The following is a 20,563-nucleotide window of genomic DNA, read 5'->3' on the forward strand; positions in this document are numbered from 1 at the left end:
TGGTGGAAACTGCTATTTACAACATCCCTATACTAGTTGATTACAATGTACAGTCCTTGTAATGAACCCATGAACTTTCACAACCCACAAAAGTCTGTGACTACAATCTAACCCTTGTCCTAATATACATCTAATTAGTACTACATAATTTATTTATGCACAAGCTTCTTGAAAAGTGATCTGGCACAGAGATCTATATTATTCTTGGGTAGCAAATAAGTGACTTATCCATCAGGTTGAATTAATTTTGTGTTATAAAAAACTGTTATATGACAGCAACCTGCCATATGTAGTGGGAACAATGACCTTCCTGTTCAAATCTGCAGGAGAAGAGCAACACCAGCAAGTGTCCACTTTGCAGGTTTGTCTTTTGTTTTCAAATTAAATGTCCAGACGTAGGTGGGGCCTCTTGTACGAGTCTTATAAACTGGGCACTCATACATGTTTCGTAAATCTTGCTTGTCTTGTGTTATTGCCTGCAAAGAAAGAGATGCATAATTGTCATAGCTTAATAGCAAAATACGCCTGAGAAGACAACCTTTTTTTTATATACAACTACATGAAATTTGTAATCATTCAATTTAACACACACTCACAACTTGGGATGAAAATTAAAGAAAATATCCATGACCACCCCAACATTTAATCTTCGTTGTCACACAAACCTGACATGATTAAAGGAAGAAGCAACATGGGTTTTTAAGCATAAATTTACTATTTGGTGTATAATACCAGGTATGTACAAAGTAATATAGTAAAGGGTGGGGCAAGGGAACGGGACAAATTTGAAAAAAGTCACTACAAAGTTAATTTTTGCTGGAAAAAATGTATTTACAGAAATATATAGTGAAGATCATAGGATTTTATAATAGACATTCAAATGTTCCGTTACTAGTAGTTTTGGTTGGTGTTGGAATGCTTACACATTATGAGGAGAATGAAGACATGGTGTTGTTGATGAGTGATGAAGCTCACTTCCACCTAAATGATTCTGTAAATAAACAGAACTGTAGCTACTGGGCTGTGGAAAATCCCTGACAACTCCATCAGAAAACCCTCCACAGCCAAAAAGTGACCGTGTGGTGAGCTATAGGAAATCGACAGAGACATGCTGCAGAAAGTGGAGCCAATTTCCATGATCGCCTTTAAAGGTGCATCCTGCGAAAATGGATGCCATTTGGCTGATGTAATTCTTTGCACATGAATAGCATAAAATGCTATGATCTTCACTATATATTTCTGTAAATAAATAATTCTTTCCAGCAAAAATTAACTTTGTAGCGACTTTTTTAAATTCGTCCGGTTCCCGTGCCCCACCCTGTAGTTAAAATTCGTTCATACGGCTATACATGCGAACACACACACACACCTATAATGTTCCCTCAGTCAAAAGGTGAGTTGCCCAGGTGCTCACCTAGTGAAACTTTGTAACGCTGCATCATGCCGTGAATGATGTACTGAACAGATCCATGATTGGCATTCAATCCCCACTTGGCATCTCATTGATCGTTAATCTTCAGTTTACCTGTATCACTTGTTCTATTGTAGCAATAGCATGGCGTAGCCACAGTGTCAAGGCTTGTATTTGAATTTCTGTTATTTTATACTGCTTTTCTGCCACTTTTGGCTAATTGTGACAATGAGGATGAGAGATTGACTGAGATTGATGAAGGAACACTCATAATGAACACCCATGCCAGGACACAAATGTGGAAAGTTCAGTGGTAATATCGCAAGTTATGCTTGGCCACTGAGCCACCCCAGAGTGAGTTGCTTCATTCACGTCTGACATACTCTGATGACGGTTGTAGCAGCTTTGGATTTTTGCTGACAACATAAGAGCCCACTGGTACCTCAACATATCTAAGTATGGTTGTCTACTACATGAATTTAATTTGTTCTTGCCATATTGAAGCTACTTTTTTTACTCTGAACTTACCTTAATGAATATTACTGGCATAGAAGGAAAAAGCTCTTTCAGTCTTGATTCTAATATAACTCCACTGTTAATATCCCATCTGGCACCTTCCATGAATAAACCGTGAACATAAGCCCCTTCCCGTGGAGAAGACCTATGGAAGAAAGTAAGTTATTAAAAGGAGGTTTGTTAAATGTCTTACAAGGCAAAAATATGTGATCCCAAAATGTGTAAAAATATTAAATATTTACATTATAAAAATGTAGACATATAATGTTCATAGGTAAAACAGCGACAGCGAAAAATCAGGTGAGGCCAGGCCGGCTCGGTAGATCAGTGGTAGAACAATGGCACGATATGCTAGAGACCTGTGTTTGAGTCCTGGTGGAGCCTGCATTTTTCGCTGAAAATTTCTACGTATGTACTTGAAGTGGTTAAAAAAATTGAAACATGTTGGCAGGCATTTTGACCAAATATACCAAGGGTCTTGCTCATGACAGGAGTCAAAACATGATATAAAAATTTGCAGTGTTAGGGGGAGGTGATGTGCTCAGCTGGAAAACAGCAACTGATTGAACCATTGACATGCTTTATCTATTTTATGATCACTACAGGTTTGGATCGGATCATTCCATGTCAAATCAATCGGGGTCTGAACCTTGACATCTCAGAAATAGATAATTTTTGGTACAGTGGTAGTGCTAGTAAAGTTGACGAAAACTGTCAAATTTCAGATTTTTTCAGCTCTTAGTTTTTAAGTTATTGACTTTCAAAAAAGCAAAAATCCAAAATTTTATTATGACATTTTGAAATCTTTAAACAGCTGTAGATCAAACACGATTTGACTTAGAGAGCTCAAATTGGTGTCATTCTCTTCTGCGTTTAATGGGCTTCAATTTGAAATGCAACATGACTGTGTTATTTGGATTCTGTAATTTTAAAAACACTTGAAAAAAAGTTTTTTTGAAAATCTCAAAAGCACCATTTAAATTTTTTTTTTTTAATATATGTTTTGAAGGCATCAATTGACTATTTGTGTGCAAAGTTTCATAATGGGACAGCAATGGGTTGCTATGGAAATTAATTTTTTTGTATTGTAATGTGTGCAAAATTTGCTAAATTTGTTGACTTCCATGTTAAAACAATAACTATAAGCTGAGTGGTTGATGTTGAAGTCTTCATATTATTTTATTTTATAATTTTTGGACCTACAATTTATAACTTTTAATATCAGGTAAGCAAATTGAAAAATGTACGGGGGAAAGTCGTTAAAGAACAGGAATTTTATTCTAAACTTCATGGAGATTTATGCACAACCAAAATTTGTGTTTTGGCTCTCAAAAGGGTTCCTTAGCAACATGCCATAAAGGTGTCATGACAATCGAGCAGTATGCGCCTGTGTAGTAGCATGTACAACATGGCCGATATACTGTTGACTGCCACTGCAGAAGAGCAATGAAGTGTCATTCATATTTTTGAGGTCAGAGGAAGTGAAACCTTCTAAAATGCACAGCAGGATGAAGGTTCAGTACGGAGACAATTGTTTAAATCAGGGGGAAGTGTACTAAATTAAAGGATTCGCTGATCGATCTGCTGTTTCACTGCCTCAGTTGCCATACAAACTGGCCTCCCACTCTGATGTTCATCACTGACATTTCGTCTTCCATCTTAAAATCTTTTCACCCAGTCATACACAGAGATATTATGATGTGACCTGTTGAAATCATTATTTAACTGTGCAAGGTATAGGTTCTTGACAACAAATTTTGACTGAAAAACTGACTGAATGCATCATTGTGCTGAGATTGTTGACTGGCGATCAGAAAGAGAACTGTGTCAAAATCAGTCAGGAATTGCTTGCCAATGCAAATGGCAATGAAAACATTCTGAAGAACACCAAAACAAGGAGATTAGACATGGGTTTATACGGTGTTGAAATGGAGAATCACACATGTGCAACCTTGACTGCCCCTCAGTCCAGTGTTAGTGTAGGTCTTGAAATGGCCAACATGAATAGTTTTCTATTGAAGAGTGGTTGTCGCTTTCATTGCTGTGAACCATTCTCGAAAGATATCTTGCACTTTCCTAATTGTCTGTACTGAGTGAAAACATTGATGGACCCATACATTAACCACCAACCTCCCCAACAGAAAAGTAAATCATGTTGACCATTTCAACGTGCAATGAAGGATGATCACGACTGAAGTCACGGTATGACTCTCCCCCTCGAAACATTACCAAGGAAATAACACATAGATAATTATGTGTATTACATGTTTTCATTCATTTACATTATTTTAAAACATCATTTGTGGAGATAATGTATGGGCAGAGGATCTCCTAAAACACAGTATAGTATATTATTTTGTTCTTTGCCATTTTCATTTTTGTACCTTCCTAGTTTCTGTACTTCTTTTTCCATTGCAATTGTTGAATGGAACTAGAGCTGAGCTGATACTAATTTGAACCAATACAAATACCAGCATTGATATTTTTACTGATTCCCACTTTTAACGATAGTGACACTTGAAAATGTAACAATTCAAAGTAGTTCAGCTTATGTATAAATTTTAAATTGTACATTTTTCTTTACAACTGTATCATAGCAATCTTTGTTAACCTTCTGGAACCTCAAGCTAAAAGTAATAAAGAGTAATCTTTATGATTTGCAAATGTAACTGTTAGCAAAAGAGTTTTTAGAGCTATTTTTAAGGGATGGAATTTTTTTGTTTTTGGTACCAGTGGTATCAGTTTTGGAAAGTATTGGTTGGAATTTATTCAGTTATATCAGTTAACAATTTCTGGAGTCTGGGTAATGTAAGGGGTTCAAAAAATTGGCATGCAACACTTTCATGGGAGTAAATATACTGACTTAAACAAAATGCATAATTTTCATTATTGCATTGTGGGAAGAAATGGTATTTTGTGATTAAATAATTATCTCATGCAAAATTATGAATATTTTAAAGCAAAACTCTGGTATATTGATGCGGTATAGCTCCAACGGAAAACTTGAATATTGAAATCTACAAATATTCTGAACTGGTTTGAAGTGTTACAGTTTTTAAGTAGTGGTATCATGAACAGTGGAAGTCAGTAAAAAATATTACCACTGGTATTGGTATAGGTTCAAATTATTATCAGCTCAGCCCTAGTTTATGTCTGCAGTTGGAAGAAAAGTTAATTGGAATACATCGAAAACAATAAAGAAAATTGGAATTTGAGTCATCAATGTAGCCATACAGGCATGCAACTGAAAACAAAGAACACATATGCATACTGAATGATGTACAACATTTTATGTTAAAGGATGATGGCAAAAAGTATTTTTCTTATTTCACTTCAGTACTTATTGTAGAATTGCTGGTAATTTCAACAAAGGAAAGAAGCAAAGTAGAGAGCTAAATCAATGCAGTATTTTGGGAAAAGAGAGGTCATAAGGGTGCTTCCTAGGGATGAGCCGATACCAAGGCAAATACCAGTGGTATTGGTATTGGTTGAATTTTCTTCACCGATACCAAAGATCTTGAGTGGCTGGAGTGGCCAAGAGAAACAATTCATTTATGAAGGTTTGTCCTTTCTAAAGGTTCATTCACCCTTCCTTGTGATAGAGTGTGGTCCCACACACAGTACATTTCTGAGAAATGATGCACCCTCCCGGGAAGAAGATGACAAGATTAAAGGCAGGACTAAAAGTGCTGCACCCAAACGTGGCACTGAAGGCATGTAACTGCCTGGTGGTCAATGCTATGTGGGAAAAAAAAAAAGAAACGACTGATTGCCATTTCTTGCTCGCAAACTTGTGTGGTAAGAACGTGGACGATTTCAAAACAAGCATTATTATCATGCTAGGTTCATTCCAGAGTTCTTGGGTAAGGGATGAATGTCGTTGTGATAGGGAGGGTTGTGGATTTTTGACTGTTGGCTGATACTGATACTGCAGTAACTTTTTTTTTTCAAATGACAGAGAATAATGGAGAGCAGGGCATATATAGAGCCAGCAAAAAGAGCATTAAATATGTATCTGTATTTGTATATATTTTTAAGTCATTTTTCCCCTCTCTAGGTTAACCCAAACGACACGAATGTATTTTACATGAAATTGAATTAGGGAAACTTACAATATTCCACCAATTTTTCAGTGTAACTGCAACGCTTATAAAAGGCTTACAACATTTCAAAATTATTTCTCTTGTAGTCTACGGTTATTACAAGCATAAAAAAACAGTTTTTCGTTGTGACGTTTCAGGAGAACACACGCTCCCTTCATCAGTTATTTATTTTTAGTTTGACTAAAGATACAGTTATAACAATGGTTCATTGTCTCATGAAGGAAGCGTATGTTCTCCTGAAACGTCCCAACGAAAAACTGTGTTTTTATGCTTGTAATAACCGTAGACTACAAGAGAAATAATTCTAGAATACGTACATACAAGAAAAAGTAAAATTTCAAAAACTTCTTCTTTTTTTTGCATCATCTGGGTCTAGAAAGAAGTTCACATAAAATATCACAAGACATTTTAAAGTGCTATAATGCTACATGAGAATTATTTTGGAGCTATTTAATGTCATTAATAGAACGTGATGTGATGAGTTTTATGACTCGGTAACTAGCCTCTGTTATGTCTGGGATTATGCAAGTACCGGTATCGGTTGGGTATTGTTATTGGTATCGGCAAATGGTGGTATCGGCTCAGCCCTAGTGCTTCCTATTGCCCTTACACATCACCTTCATCCACTGTAATAATGAACCTTGTACAGTATGCAACATACCATTAAGATGCATGCATTGAATTAAGTTAAATTAAATGCTGTAATAACATGGACAATGGCAAAGAATTTTACACACACAATATGTGCTCTTTAATGTAATAATTACTTACGTAAATTCTTCTTTATGCTTCTTCGTAACCTCACACTGCAAGCACATTTTGTCAAGAGGGAGCTCATTCTTGCGTGCTGTGCTCTGCATTATAGCTGTGAGGAAGGACTGTGGGTTGAAGAAGCCTGAGAGCCACACTGATGCTGGGAGCTACAAAATATAAACATTGAAGTAGTAAAAGTGTTACTACTAATGTAAATATTAATGATAATTAGAGCTGAGCCAAAACTATTTTTAACTCATATAGGAACAGATACCAATACACTTATCAATTTCCAGCAGTCCCAATACTGAAACTTGAAAACTAACGATTCAAAGTGGTTCAGATTATTTATAATGTTTATTCCATTACAATTATATTGTCTCAATGTTATGTCCTATTATTTATGACATAAACAGAAATAAACATCTCAAGATTGGAACTTCATAATTAAATATATATTCAAAATTGTAACAAGGTGGATTACATGATTAAAAACTTAAACATCCATAAGACATATAAACAAGATGCATAATCGTTGCTATGCACAGACTATGTACATTGGCCATAACTGCTAGTTCACCACATACAATAATGTATTTTATAATATATATCAATCTTCTCCCCTTCAAGAGAAAACAAACTTATGAGGGGTAAAACACTCTTGGCCTTTTTACTCTTTCAGATTTCCTTCTTACAAAATCACTTCCTCCCTTCGAAGACAAACTTGTTCCTGGACCAAGTCTGCTCGCTTCCTTCGAATATGATCTACTTTCTTGCTTCGGAGACGAACTGTGAGCATTGTGTTCTTCGCTGTCGCTTAGTTCCTGCCGATGCATTTCATTTTTAATCGGAGGATATAAATATGCTTGATATGCACTATCGTCATATTCCTTGGGTATTTCTGACTGATTTGAATCTCCTCCTGTTTCATGAAGAATCTTTAAAAATGAATAGTGTACACTTCTGTATCTGCCACTTTCTACATCTCTTACTTTATATACAGCAAAACTGCATCTTTCAATAATCTCTCCTTTCCGATATCTCTTTCTTTCAGGGCAGTAATAATATACTTTACTTCCAATTGAAAATTTCTCACATTCATAATGAACATTTTTAGTGTCATATTTAATGATTATATTACTTGCAGTGTTGTAAGAAAACATTAATGAACTTGGAGATGTTCCAGTTGATGGCAATGAAGTGTTGTTATGCCAGTGTATTACTGTACGCAGTAGTGATTCTACTTCAGTATTTAATTTTCTAACATCCCCTTTTGGAAAATCTCCTATGAGGGTTAGATATCTTTTCACGGTATTGACTGTTCTCTCAGCCAACCCGTTTCCCGAAGGTTTATATGGGCAGGAATGCTTTAGTTCAATACTCAACCTTTGGCAGAACATCTTAAATTGTTCACTTGCAAAGGGTTGTCCATTATCTGAGACTAACTCTTTTGGAGAACCAAGTATGTAAAATTGGCTTTTTAAATGTCTAATTGCTTCCTGAGCCGTTAAATTAGAACATTGCCAAACATTCAAAAATTTCGTGTGAGCATCAACACACAACAGGAATAAATAACCTTTGAAATAGAAATGATCGACATGTACACGTTCCATGGGTTGTGATGTCGGTGTCCATGATGTAAATTGTCGTTTTGCTGGAGCTCTTGCATTCGTCTGACAAGCATCACATTTTGCAACAAAACTTTCAATGTCAGACGTCATTTTAGGCCACCAAACTAAATCTCTGCAAATCTGTTTTAATCTCACTACGCCACTGTGCAGGCCATGAATTTGAGTCAGAAACTTGCATCACAGTGTCTCTGGCAATACAATTCTATTTCCCCACATCAACAATCCATCTTCTGTTGACAGTTCCAGACGTTTCTTCCATAAAGCTACTGCTTCCTCATTGATTTGTGGATCAATTCCTCTTGGCCAACCATTCTTAACGTAAATTGTTATTTTAGACAACAAACTATCGCTTTTTGTATGCTCCTTGATCTCAGATATGCGTAACGGTTGTAACTTTTGTTCTAGATCTGCATACGCTGTTAAAACCAAATCTGATTGCAAATCTTCAGGAAGTGGTAATCTTGACAAAGCGTCTGCTATTGGAACCTTCTTAGAATACACTATTTCATAATTCAGAGATGCCATGAATATTTTCCACCTCTGCCAACGTGCATTGTGTTGCATTGGCACTGGTGTATTCGAATCAAGCAATGATTTCGCAGTCGTTGAATCAGTGTATATTGTAAATTTTTGACCTGCCAGATATAAATAAAAATGCTTAACAGACGAAACAATGGCTAATGCCTCTCTTTCTCCCTGACAGTAATTCCTCTGAGCAGGTGAAAGTGTAGCTGAAAAACACGCCACTGTTCGATGTTCGCCATTTATCTTGTGCCCTAATCGTCCTCCAACACCGTAGCAAGAACTATCCGTTTCTAGGATTATTTCTTTTGAAGGATCGAAAGGAATTATAGCAGGTGTCTGAACAATCTTATCTTTAACAGCCTTAAATTCCGATACACATTGATTAGACCACAACCATTTTTCGCCTTTCCTCAGAAGTCGATATAGGTGTGGTATTGTAGATGACAAGTTGTGTAGAAAACGGCTTTGAAATGCAACCATCCCTAAAAAACTTTGTAGTTGAACCTTATCCTTTGGCTCTGGACTTTCTAAAATAGCACGCACATGCTTTTCAGTTGGTGTGATTCCATTTGCCGTGAAACGTCTTCCTAAGTAAATCACTTCTTGCACTAGGAATTCAGATTTACTTAAATTGACTTTAACATTATAATCTTTGAAGCGTTCCAGAACTTGTTTTGTTCTTAGGAAACATTCTTGTAGACTATCTCCAGAAATGATAACATCATCAATAAATGCTGCAACTCTTTCCAATCCTGTTAAAATTGAATCAATTACCTGTTGGAAAAGCTGAGACGAAACATTTGTACCAAATGGTAAACGTTGCATTCTGTACAAGTGAGAATCATAATTTAAACATAATATGTTTTGTGAGTCTGGATGCAAACTAACTTGTAAAAATGCTGAACGTAAATCAAGCCTGGTGTAGTACTTTCCTATTTTAACTTTTTGTAAAATATCAGGAAAATCTGGTAGAGGATACACTAAACCATCGGTTTGAAAATTGACCGTCTTCGAGTAGTCTACACAGACACGTATAGAATTATTTGATTTCTTAACTGGCACAATAGGACTAGCCCATTCTGAATGTTCTATAGGAGCTATAATATTCTGCTTAAACATATTATCTATTTCTTGTTTTATTTGATCTCGTAATGAATACGCTATTCTGTACGCTTTCCTGAACACAGGCCTAGCATTCTTCTGTAAAGGTATTGATACCTTGAAATCTTTAATGGGTGTACTAATATCCTCATTAAACAATTCTGCAAAAGATGTCAGTAATTGTGAACGACAGTCTTCAATGTTCATTTGTTTTACATTACTTGAATTATGTACGTCGGCATTACGTTTGTTCATAATCATGGCTTTGCTATTTTGCCCTTGCACATTTGATGTTCGTGAACATTCACCTATATCATCAATCCTTTGCTGATGTACCTTTGGAGTATCAATTATGCTTGAACGCTGATTTTTCGAACAAGCATCTGGTAGCGAATCTTTTGATTCAAGACCTAAGCATGCATGTGTAGAATCTTCCTTTTGAACATAATCAGTTTCAGGAAACTCATTTAGAAGTTTGCTGCGCCAATCACCAAATAATATGTTCATTCCAACTCTACCAATTAATATATTTGTATTGATATTATCGCCAACAACAAAAGGCATCATGTACATTTTGCCATGATAGTAAAGTTTTAAGCTTAATTGGCCTAATAAACACAATCTTTCACCTGATATCGAAGTATATGAATTTAATAACGGACTCAGTGTGAAGTTGCCAATAAGATTGGTTAACAAATCTTTGGAAATGAAATTAGCAAAACTACCAGAATCGATAATAGCTTCTAACGATTGGTCTTGTATTATAATATCAATGTACAAAGGTAAACGTTCATTTCTCAATGAAATCTGATCAGATGCATGTTGCAAATTAGAAATAGATTCGTTTGCTTTTTTATTGTACATTTGTTGCATGTTTGTAGTTAAAAAAGTATATGTACTATCTTCTTGCACAGAGAATAAGCTAAGTTGAGAATTGCGTTCTCCATAACCATTACCTTTGGTATCCAAATTACTGTTTCTCATTTCACAATTTGCTTTATAAATACTAGATAAATTGACTGCAGGTTCCTTCCATTGTTTATTTCTTTCGAAGCATGCAGCCAAGAAATGTCCTTTCTTCTTGCAGAAACTGCAAATAGCATTGAATGCAGGACAGTTCTCTTTGAATGTACAACCTAACCTTGCACAGCGCTTACATTTAATTTCCTTTGCCTGATTTTGCCATGATACAAATTTTTGGCTAAATGCAGAATGGGGTTTAGATTGTGTCTTGCCTTTGGATGCATTATTTGTTCCGAATCTTGATTCTCTTGTATCTTGTTGATTCTTTGAAAAATGAGCTTTAGCAAACGAATTGTTTGTACCGAATCTACGTGAGCCTTGTATTTGTTTATTTTCATCTACCAAAAATGCATTTTGATTGACTTTATTTTTATTTGTGCGTATTATCTCATGTTGGAGTACTACATCACAAACCTTTTCGAATGTGTTGGGCATGTCTGACAGTAATCTATCTTTTAGTATACTATCGGGTATTCCAAACACAAGTTTTTCTCTAAGACGAGTGTCTAATTCATCTGTTGTAAACTCACAAGTTATTGCAGCAACTTTTAAACGATTTATGTACGATGTAGCTGTCTCACTTTGCTCTTGCTTTATTTGCATAAAAGCGAATCGTTGAATCCATTTATTAACTTGTGGTGCATATATTTTTCTCAATGTATCAAAGAGTTCCTCCAAGGTGCAATCTTGTGGATCCTTTGGAATTAATCTGTGTTCCAGCTCTTGATATGGTAAACTACCGATTACCGAAATAAGAGTAAACACTCGTTTTCTTTCTTGTATATCGTTAGCCTCAATAAAAGCCTTGAATCTTTTAATATACGAATTTATATCCTGGCTTGGGTCATAAGCCTCAAATGCAGGTATAAAACTTATGTGTTTTTCCATACTGGCTGACTTGGACTTAATTACTATAATTCTACTTACAGTAGTAATTATTTATCTTCTTTAATCCTCGTCGCCATTTTGTTATGTCCTATTATTTATGACATAAACAGAAATAAACATCTCAAGATTGGAACTTCATAATTAAATATATATTCAAAATTGTAACAAGGTGGATTACATGATTAAAAACTTAAACATCCATAAGACATATAAACAAGATGCATAATCGTTGCTATGCACAGACTATGTACATTGGCCATAACTGCTAGTTCACCACATACAATAATGTATTTTATAATATATATCACTCAATCTATCAGAATTTTGCTTTAAAATGTTCATAACATCATGTGAAAAAAACAGAATAACCTATTTCTCCCCACAATGTTTTTACAGGGAAGGAAATTATGCATATTGCATAGTTTACATGATATTGAGTGCCATACAGTATTTTCGTGGATTCCGTGAGATACCCATACTCCAGAAAAGTATTGGCCAATATGGGTAAATAAATTCCAACTAACACTTTCTTATACTCAAACCACTGCAGTGCTATCAGCTTAGTTCCACGAAACTCCATGACACAACAGCCATTTGAAAACCAGGCCCAGCAGATTTTTCTAGGGTCAGTGCATTAAGTCCCATTGTCATTCTTTTATGGCTTTGAAGACCAGAGTATATTTTTACCTTGGTGTTTAATATAAAATATTTTGCCTTGGAAAAAGAAACGGCAGGTCTGAGCAATAGCATGTTGTATGAATTATACCTTTATAGTCATACAATAATAACAAAATGCAGAAGTTTACATACAATTAAATTCATACCAATAGAGTACCTAACCCCTAATATACAACAGCAAAAATGTAATAATATCATATGTACCATACCATGTAGAAAAGACATTATACGTATTTCCGTTACTTTCATACACATAAGAACAAGTTAATTTCCTATTTCACCTTGTTACTAATTAACAAGTAATATTTTCATATTGTCTGAGATTGAACATGATTTGGCCTATTTAGTCCATGAGCCAGGACCTCAAATTTAGGCGATCGGTACCACTCGGGGGGATGGGTTCTCATATGATTTTTTTTAAAGGTGTGGATGCCTGGAACTGTAAAATGTGTGATAGCATCTCAACACTCTTTGCTTTTTATATATTATTGAATTAGTAACCATAGCCAAAAAATAATGTTTTTTCATATTTTTTATAAAAAACAAATAAATTGATCACAATATTCGAATAAATAAATTTAATTTCATCAGACTTATTAAAGTCATTATTATTTTATAATAATTATAATTATTAATTGTAATAATATTAATATAATCCTTATAATAATAATAAAACTTTATTATATTGCTTATATACTAACATAGATTAAATGCATAAGTTTTACTTACAATTTTCAATAATACTAGTGGCTAAATCTTAAGTATGCATGTATGTTATAATTTAGCATAAATAAAATTTTATTATTTACATTCATCATCATCATCTTCTGAATAGGTGTCATCACTCATTGATTATCACATGTTGGTAGTCTGAACTTGTCAGTGCAACTGATGTTATTTAGACAGACAACGTAGTTTGTAGTTTCTAATGGATTGGTTGGTTGATTGATTTGGTGTTTCTAGTCCACTTTATACACAGTAAGCCTAATTGGGACTGGACCTACAGTTTAAAGTGGGATCCGAACCACTGTGCCATGTGCCTCCACAGGTTATCGAACCTGTGACCCCTTGATTACAAGGCGGTGACGCTACCACTGCACCACCGGGGAGGCCGTTTCTAATAGGAGTTGTAAGCTGTAGATCTAACAGAGTTTAATACGCTGGCTGCAATTCCATCCAATCCATTACCAGCTCCTCTGCTCCATTGTGTTTTTCTCAATGTCCACCTTCTCCCACTTGGTCTAGGTGTACGTGGATCATTCAGAAGTCATCTCTTGCTTGTAGCACATTGATAATCACATGTTAAGCATGTTTCTTGCAAGTTGATAAATGTCTATCTCACACTTTGCACAGAATAGACGACATGTCATGTCATTCACACAATGTATGGAAGATTTTGGAGCATACATTAAGCACGAGAACTACATTACTATTTCATTGAGATCCCATTGATCTCCGAGGGTGTAAAAATATTTACTGTGTTTGTCTGTTGGCAGGAAGGATGCACTTACTTTTCTTTTTCCTGCAAATGCATATGAAGACTTATCATATCTCACCAAAGTTTGACTCCTCTTCTTTTACTCTCTGAATAAGAGCCATACCATCAATCGCCGTGGCTGAATTTCCAGATATTTCCTCAGGGGGAATAACATTTTTCTGCAAATATGCCTCTAATGCCCACAATAATGGCTCCAAGATAAAGCCCATTTGAAGGTTCCGATTCTGTGCTGTCACAATAATTCGTCCAAATAGTGTCTTTTTGTCTGATAATTGACCTGCCATAACTATCCACCACCATCTTCTTGGATCAAGAGAGGAACAGAAAGAACTTGACGGAAACCATGTACAGCCGATGTTTATTCAACTGAAGGAACATTCAGAGAACAGATACAGTAGAGTATGGATTAGTAAAGGTAACAGAAATACCCTACAGTAGCTTGAACCAATGCTCACATGATGTGCGCCACTATAGAGCAATGTATGTATCAATACAACAGCTCAGAAGCGGACAGGGTCACAGGCGTAACTCACCCCTAGTATGGTGTGTGATATTGAACGGCCAACACTGCAGCACATCTGTGTGGCATGAGCTCGATGAGGTGATCGATGAGAGCTTGGAGGATTCCTCGAAACTCTTCACTTTGGGCAATTTCAGCTCTGGAAGAGTTGAGGTAGGTGCTATCTTACCTAGAATCCGTCAAGTGCATGCCAGATATTCTCTATGGGATTTAAGTTTAGTAATCACGGTGGCCACTCCATACTCACTATTCCCTCATCCTCTGGCACGTTGTGCACTAACAGAACTCTGTGAGGACGAGCATTATCGCCGATGAAAAGGAAACGATCACCTATTGCATCTGCGCACGGCATTGCAAGAAGTCTGTACGTCCCACAATTTTGATTCCAACCCACAAAATCATTTCACCACCTCCACTTTAGAATGTTTCTTGAACAAAAACAGGGTTATAGCCTGTTCCACATTCCTTCCAGATTAGGCACGTCTATTGTAAGGCTGGAGGCTGAACCGCGACTCATCGGAGAACACCGCTCAACCAATTCGTTGTGGCCCCAATTGCGATGTTCCTCAGCCAAGTTTCTACGGACTGGAAGCTGTATGGTGATGGAACACATAGCATGGTCTATATGCATAGAGGCCATCTTTAAGAAGGCGATTGCAGATTGTTTGAGATGACATCTGCGCTCTATTGCTGTGAGAATGGCATGTAATAGTTTCGTTGCATTCTGTCGTCTGTTCCAATAGGTTGTTAACAAGAGGTACCCATTGTCTCTTGCTGTTGTTGCTTGCGGACGGCCTTGACTTTGCCTTCGTTGCACATTTCCCATTTTTTGGAATCGAAAATACATGCAAGAAATGGCATTTTGAGACACTCCAAGTGCTACAGATACCTCTCGCTGACTGTCCAGCTTCCATTCTTCCAATGGCTCTCCATGCATTCATTCAGGTAAATTGCACTACCATTTGTCCACGTTCCTCAATGAACTCTTACACTGTCTTTGGACTGCTACTGTCATTCTCACAGCTGGCCACTTCAGTTGTTAATTCAGAGATATCGGCATTAATGACGGGCAAATAGCCAATTGACTCCAGTAATGGTGTTAAATACCATCTAACTTGTCAATTAAATTATTAAAATATTCACATATTTTAATTAGTGTTATTATTATAATCTTAATTATTATCATCATTATTATTAATTTAGATCAGAATTACTGTAATTGTCATTTCTAATAGTAAAAGTCAAAATATTAAAAATTATCAAAATTTTCCATTTACATGAAGGTTATCTGGAAAGTGGAGTGATAACAGAGAGAAGGCAAAGAGTTATGACATGCTATCACCTATTTTCCATCTCTTGGCATCCCAACCTTACCAAAAAATCATATTAGAACCTGTCCCCCCGAGTGGTACCGACAACTTGCCTGGCTCAAGGTCTAATTGTGGTAAAATTGAGGCTGAGCCGATATTTTTTTCCATTTTGCGGAGTTTGCGAAAAAAGCCATATTGCTCTTTTGCATAGTCCGATTATCCTGGAAATTATGCAAAATGCAAACTCTTATTTAATGTAACACCATCATTTTCCAGCAAAAACAGAATTCAAATTTAAGTGATATTTTAATTATCTCATATGCAATTCTTGGAATGTTTGCAAGGATAACACTGGTAGATTGATGTTTATTTATTTATTTTTTATTGCAATTCTGCAACTTTTAGCTCATTGCAATAATTGTGACGAGATGGATGAATGAATAATTACAAAAATAGCTTGACGACCCAACACAAACTGCTAAAGATTGTTATTCTGGCTGTGAGTCAAGATACCAGAGCCTCATCAACCTGCAAAAATGCAGCCCAAGGTGTACTATATTGGAGAGAGGTTGAAATATGCCCCATGCACCCAGATGGATGTGATGTAATTGGAATTCAATGCTTACATATTAATAAGTATAAATTAGGGCTGGAACAGATTAAATGATACTCTTCGCTATCGGCCAATATAGGCATATTGGTGCCGCTATCGGCCAATATAGGCATATTGGTGCATAAGTTTATTAGTAAAATTATCGAAAAATTTACCAATACAATATATCTACAAATATCTTTACATTTTGTGCAATATTGTGCCATTTTGTTATACTTTTTATGAATATAAACATTGTGTATTTTTTATAATGCAGCTTCTTGTGCATTACAGTAGCTTGCTTCAATTGACAACATATATTTATTAAGGAGGTCAATGAACCAATTGGAATGTTATATCAGATTGGTAGAATATTGGTTATCATTATCAGTAAATTTTATAATGGTACTTTATCAGTATCAGCCAAATTTTCATATCGACCGATCGCTAGGATAAATATTGTGAAGAATGTTTAATTGTTACAATGTTCAAGTGTTGGCGTTGATGAAATTCATAAAAGTGTCAGTTCAAAGTGGTGTCGACTCAGTCTTATTACTTAACATAATATGATTGACTTAAAATGAAATTTTACTTAGACACTCACCACAAAATCAGACGACCATGTTTCCAACTCTCGAATTCTCAAAAGCAAATCCACAAACCAAGCCGTAAGTCCATGAAGTGATGGGTAAGCCTTCTTAGTCCAAGTAACAGGAACCTGGTCTAAAAACAGTGAATTTTCAAGATCCTCCATGTCAGATGTGATGGTTAGTTCACCCTGAAAGGTATAAAACAACATCAAAACAAATAAAATAAAAATCTTGCCATAGGTTTATCTCCTGCTCGCATTCCATATTTCCTTGTTGTTTCATGAGAGTATCTACAGAGGAAAGTAAGGAAAAAGTTGTCTGAGAACCAGACAGACGTAACTCCTATTTATCAAATGTACAGTAGACAGGGAATATGTCTGATTATAAAAAAGGAAATTGGGCATACGTGGCACTACTTTACAGCAAATGAGAAGAGATGGAGATACTCTGAGCTGACTCATAATAGAGCTCTTTGGAGAAGATAAGTTAAACAAAACTGAAAAACTGCATTTTTGGAGTTATGTATGTTTCTCTGGTTCTCACATGATGAAATATTGTCTGATGTTTAAATTCATGTACAGTAAAACTTCTCAATAATGGACAGGCCTGGGGGAAAATAAATGTCCGTTATTAAGAAGTGTCCGCTATTCAGAAAAAAAATGTAAGATGTTACACAATAGGATAAGCATATTACAGTACAATACAATACAAGTACTTAAAAAATACTATAAAAATGATTACTTACGGTTCGTGAGTATATGTTTTATAGAAAACACGTTTCGAGATGCAACTGGTCTCTTCCTCAGGTGCACTTCTTGGCAATCGGAATTACTTCATGCCTACATCAATTTACACAAAATACCTTTTTTAACCATGATCTTTTACTATCACCTTATTCCTTGTTCTTTTGTGTAAATTGACGTAGGCATGAAGTAATTCCGATTGCCAAGAAGTGCACCTGAGGAAGAGACCAGTTGCATCTTGAAACGTGTTTTCTATAAAACATATACTCACGAACCGTAAGTAATCATTTTTATAGTATTTTTTTTAGGTACTTATATTGTATTGTCGCACACACCTTTTTTATAATGTACAGTATGTACTTTATGAACATAATGTTTTTTTTTCCTATATTCAAGGAACAAACTACTGTACTACATATGGTGAATTTAAATTTACTAACATATCCCTACATACATTACAAATTTCAAAAAAGAAAATACAGTACACGTAGTGTAATCCTTTGTTAAACTACTGCATTCAAAATGCTCTTTCATTTTCAATAGGCTCTAACTATTTCTGGCCAGACCCTTTGCATTTCTATGACATCGTAGCAGAAGTGACACACACTTCTCAAGATAACCACAAAGAATGCAGTCTACTGTCTGCACTTTTAAAAAGAAATATGTTCGGTGTAACATGTAACAATACGCACTAGTTCGAAATACTGGCCATTGTTGTGTCGAATTCCAAGAATTGTGACCATTTTCTTTCAGGCTGTCCGTTATTAAGAAGTTTTATTTGCATTGGGGAGTAGTTTTCAGTGTCCGCGTCCATTATTAAGAATGTCTGTTATTGAGAAGTAATATTGCCATTAAACCCCAAGCGAATTTAAAAATATCCGTAATTTAGAGGTGTCCGTTAGGAGAAGTTTTACTGTACATATGTCTTAAGTTTTATCAAATACATATAAAACATTACTTCATAGGATAGGCACACCATCATATTGTAGTAATATGAAATACAGTGATTAACAAGTGTCTCAAAGAGATATTCAAACTGGATCATTTTTCATTTTATGCTCTCTTCCTTCCATTGAAGCATTTTTAATTTTTTTAAACCCCTTTGTGGTATCATCACCTTCTCAAAGGAAACAACGAAGTGCTCAAAGAACCTTAAGAGTTATGTCGAAAGGAATCTGGGCTCCTGGTAGAGGTCGCCCATACTGGACAGGTGTGAAGTGATGAGCAAGACTAAGAAGGATACCCTGGTACTCCAGATTGGGTGTTGGGCTGACAATCCTTCCCCAGAAAAAAAATGCATTATTATAAAGCTGGAAGGAAATAGAAAATAAATGGAGGTTTTGAAATGGGACAAGCATGGAAGAGACTGACATCTACCAGAATAACAAAAAATATCAAAAGTGAGGTCAAAGCATTTTGAGGACTATAACACCAAGGAATAAGTAAGCATTTTTTTACAAATGCAAACATCGACAAAAATTGAGACAGCAATATTACCAATGCTATATGACATATAAGGTATGGTATACAAGCAATTACAATATAAGAAAAGATTTTTACATGCTGCACATGTGATAAAAAAATAAAAAATAAATTGTACATTACATTCACAATATTAATAACAATGATAATAATGATACCTGTAAAATATATATATATATATATTATATATTATATATATATATATATATAATGGATAAAAGCAAGGAGGGTCAAAAGGGCTAAGTGAAAATCAAAGAAGGTAAAAGGAAACACTCACCGGACATTAGAAAAATTCAAAATTTTCGCTAACTTCGTAGCATCATCTGTGTGAGGAGAAAGAGACGGAACCCGGAAGTTGGGGCCCTGCAGAGATACACACCGCTTCTTCTTCGATGGGGACCTGGCAACTCTGCAGGGCCCCAACTTCCGGTTCCGTCTCTTTCTCCTCACACAGATGATGCTACGAAGTTAGCGAAAATTTTGAATTTTTCTGTCCGGTGAGTGTTTCCTTTTACCTTCTTTGATTTATATATATATATATATAGTACATGCACGACTCTTTTTTTAATTGGAGTTACATTGTCTCTTCTATGGTATTATTACATTTCTTTGTCTACTCTACTTGATATTTGTACCCAATCTAGTTTATAGTTCATTGATGTCATACAGAGCTCTGTCTGTGAACACTCTAGAACCACGATAAAATTCAAGTATAATATCCGGTTTTCAAGGCAAACTTTCCAAAAATTTAAGGGTAGAAGAAGATGTTTTCTCTATTTCAAGCTTAAGTATTATCCAAAAATTCTAATTGAATTCAATTGAACGATATATATGTATATTTAATTTAAGGTGTGGAGTTCATATTTGCCATTTTGCATGCTCAGACAAGAAAAGCATCTACAAACACAAGCCAAAAATGTTACAGGATACAGTAATATACGAAACATTGTTAATTGCACGCGGTGGCTCAGTCGGTAACGCGTCTGACTACCATGCTCAAGGTCCCGGGTTCGATCCCCGGCCGGTTCAAATCCGGGAACTTTTCTAACGGTGGAAGCGGCCCCGGCGCCCACCCAGCGTCGAATAACATGGGTACCTGGGGGGAAACCCTGGGGGGTAAAGGCGGTCAGGGGCGTGATGCTGATCACATCACCCCCACTCACGACCGGATCAAGAAAGTGTGGGGCGTTACCCCCACA

General features: G+C 35.8%; 1 protein-coding gene across 2 annotated transcripts in view; it reads right to left on the minus strand.

The window, feature by feature from the left end:
• Dhc93AB (Dynein heavy chain at 93AB) overlaps window positions 1-20,563 on the minus strand; it is a 584,738-nt gene continuing 564,175 nt past the window's right edge. For both annotated transcript variants that reach the window (XM_083127975.1, XM_083127974.1), the window contains 4 exons: window positions 17,154-17,327; window positions 6,802-6,950; window positions 1,940-2,072; window positions 1-476 (listed from right to left, as the gene is read on the minus strand). In XM_083127975.1, the coding sequence (XP_082984101.1) occupies window positions 315-476; window positions 1,940-2,072; window positions 6,802-6,950; window positions 17,154-17,327 (618 nt within the window). In that variant the 3' untranslated portion in view covers window positions 1-314. The remainder of the gene's footprint in view (window positions 477-1,939; window positions 2,073-6,801; window positions 6,951-17,153; window positions 17,328-20,563) is intronic.

The sequence above is a fragment of the Lepisma saccharinum genome, chromosome 9 (assembly GCF_977018435.1).
Source record: "Lepisma saccharinum chromosome 9, izLepSacc3.1, whole genome shotgun sequence".
Classification (NCBI taxonomy): domain Eukaryota; kingdom Metazoa; phylum Arthropoda; class Insecta; order Zygentoma; family Lepismatidae; genus Lepisma; species Lepisma saccharinum.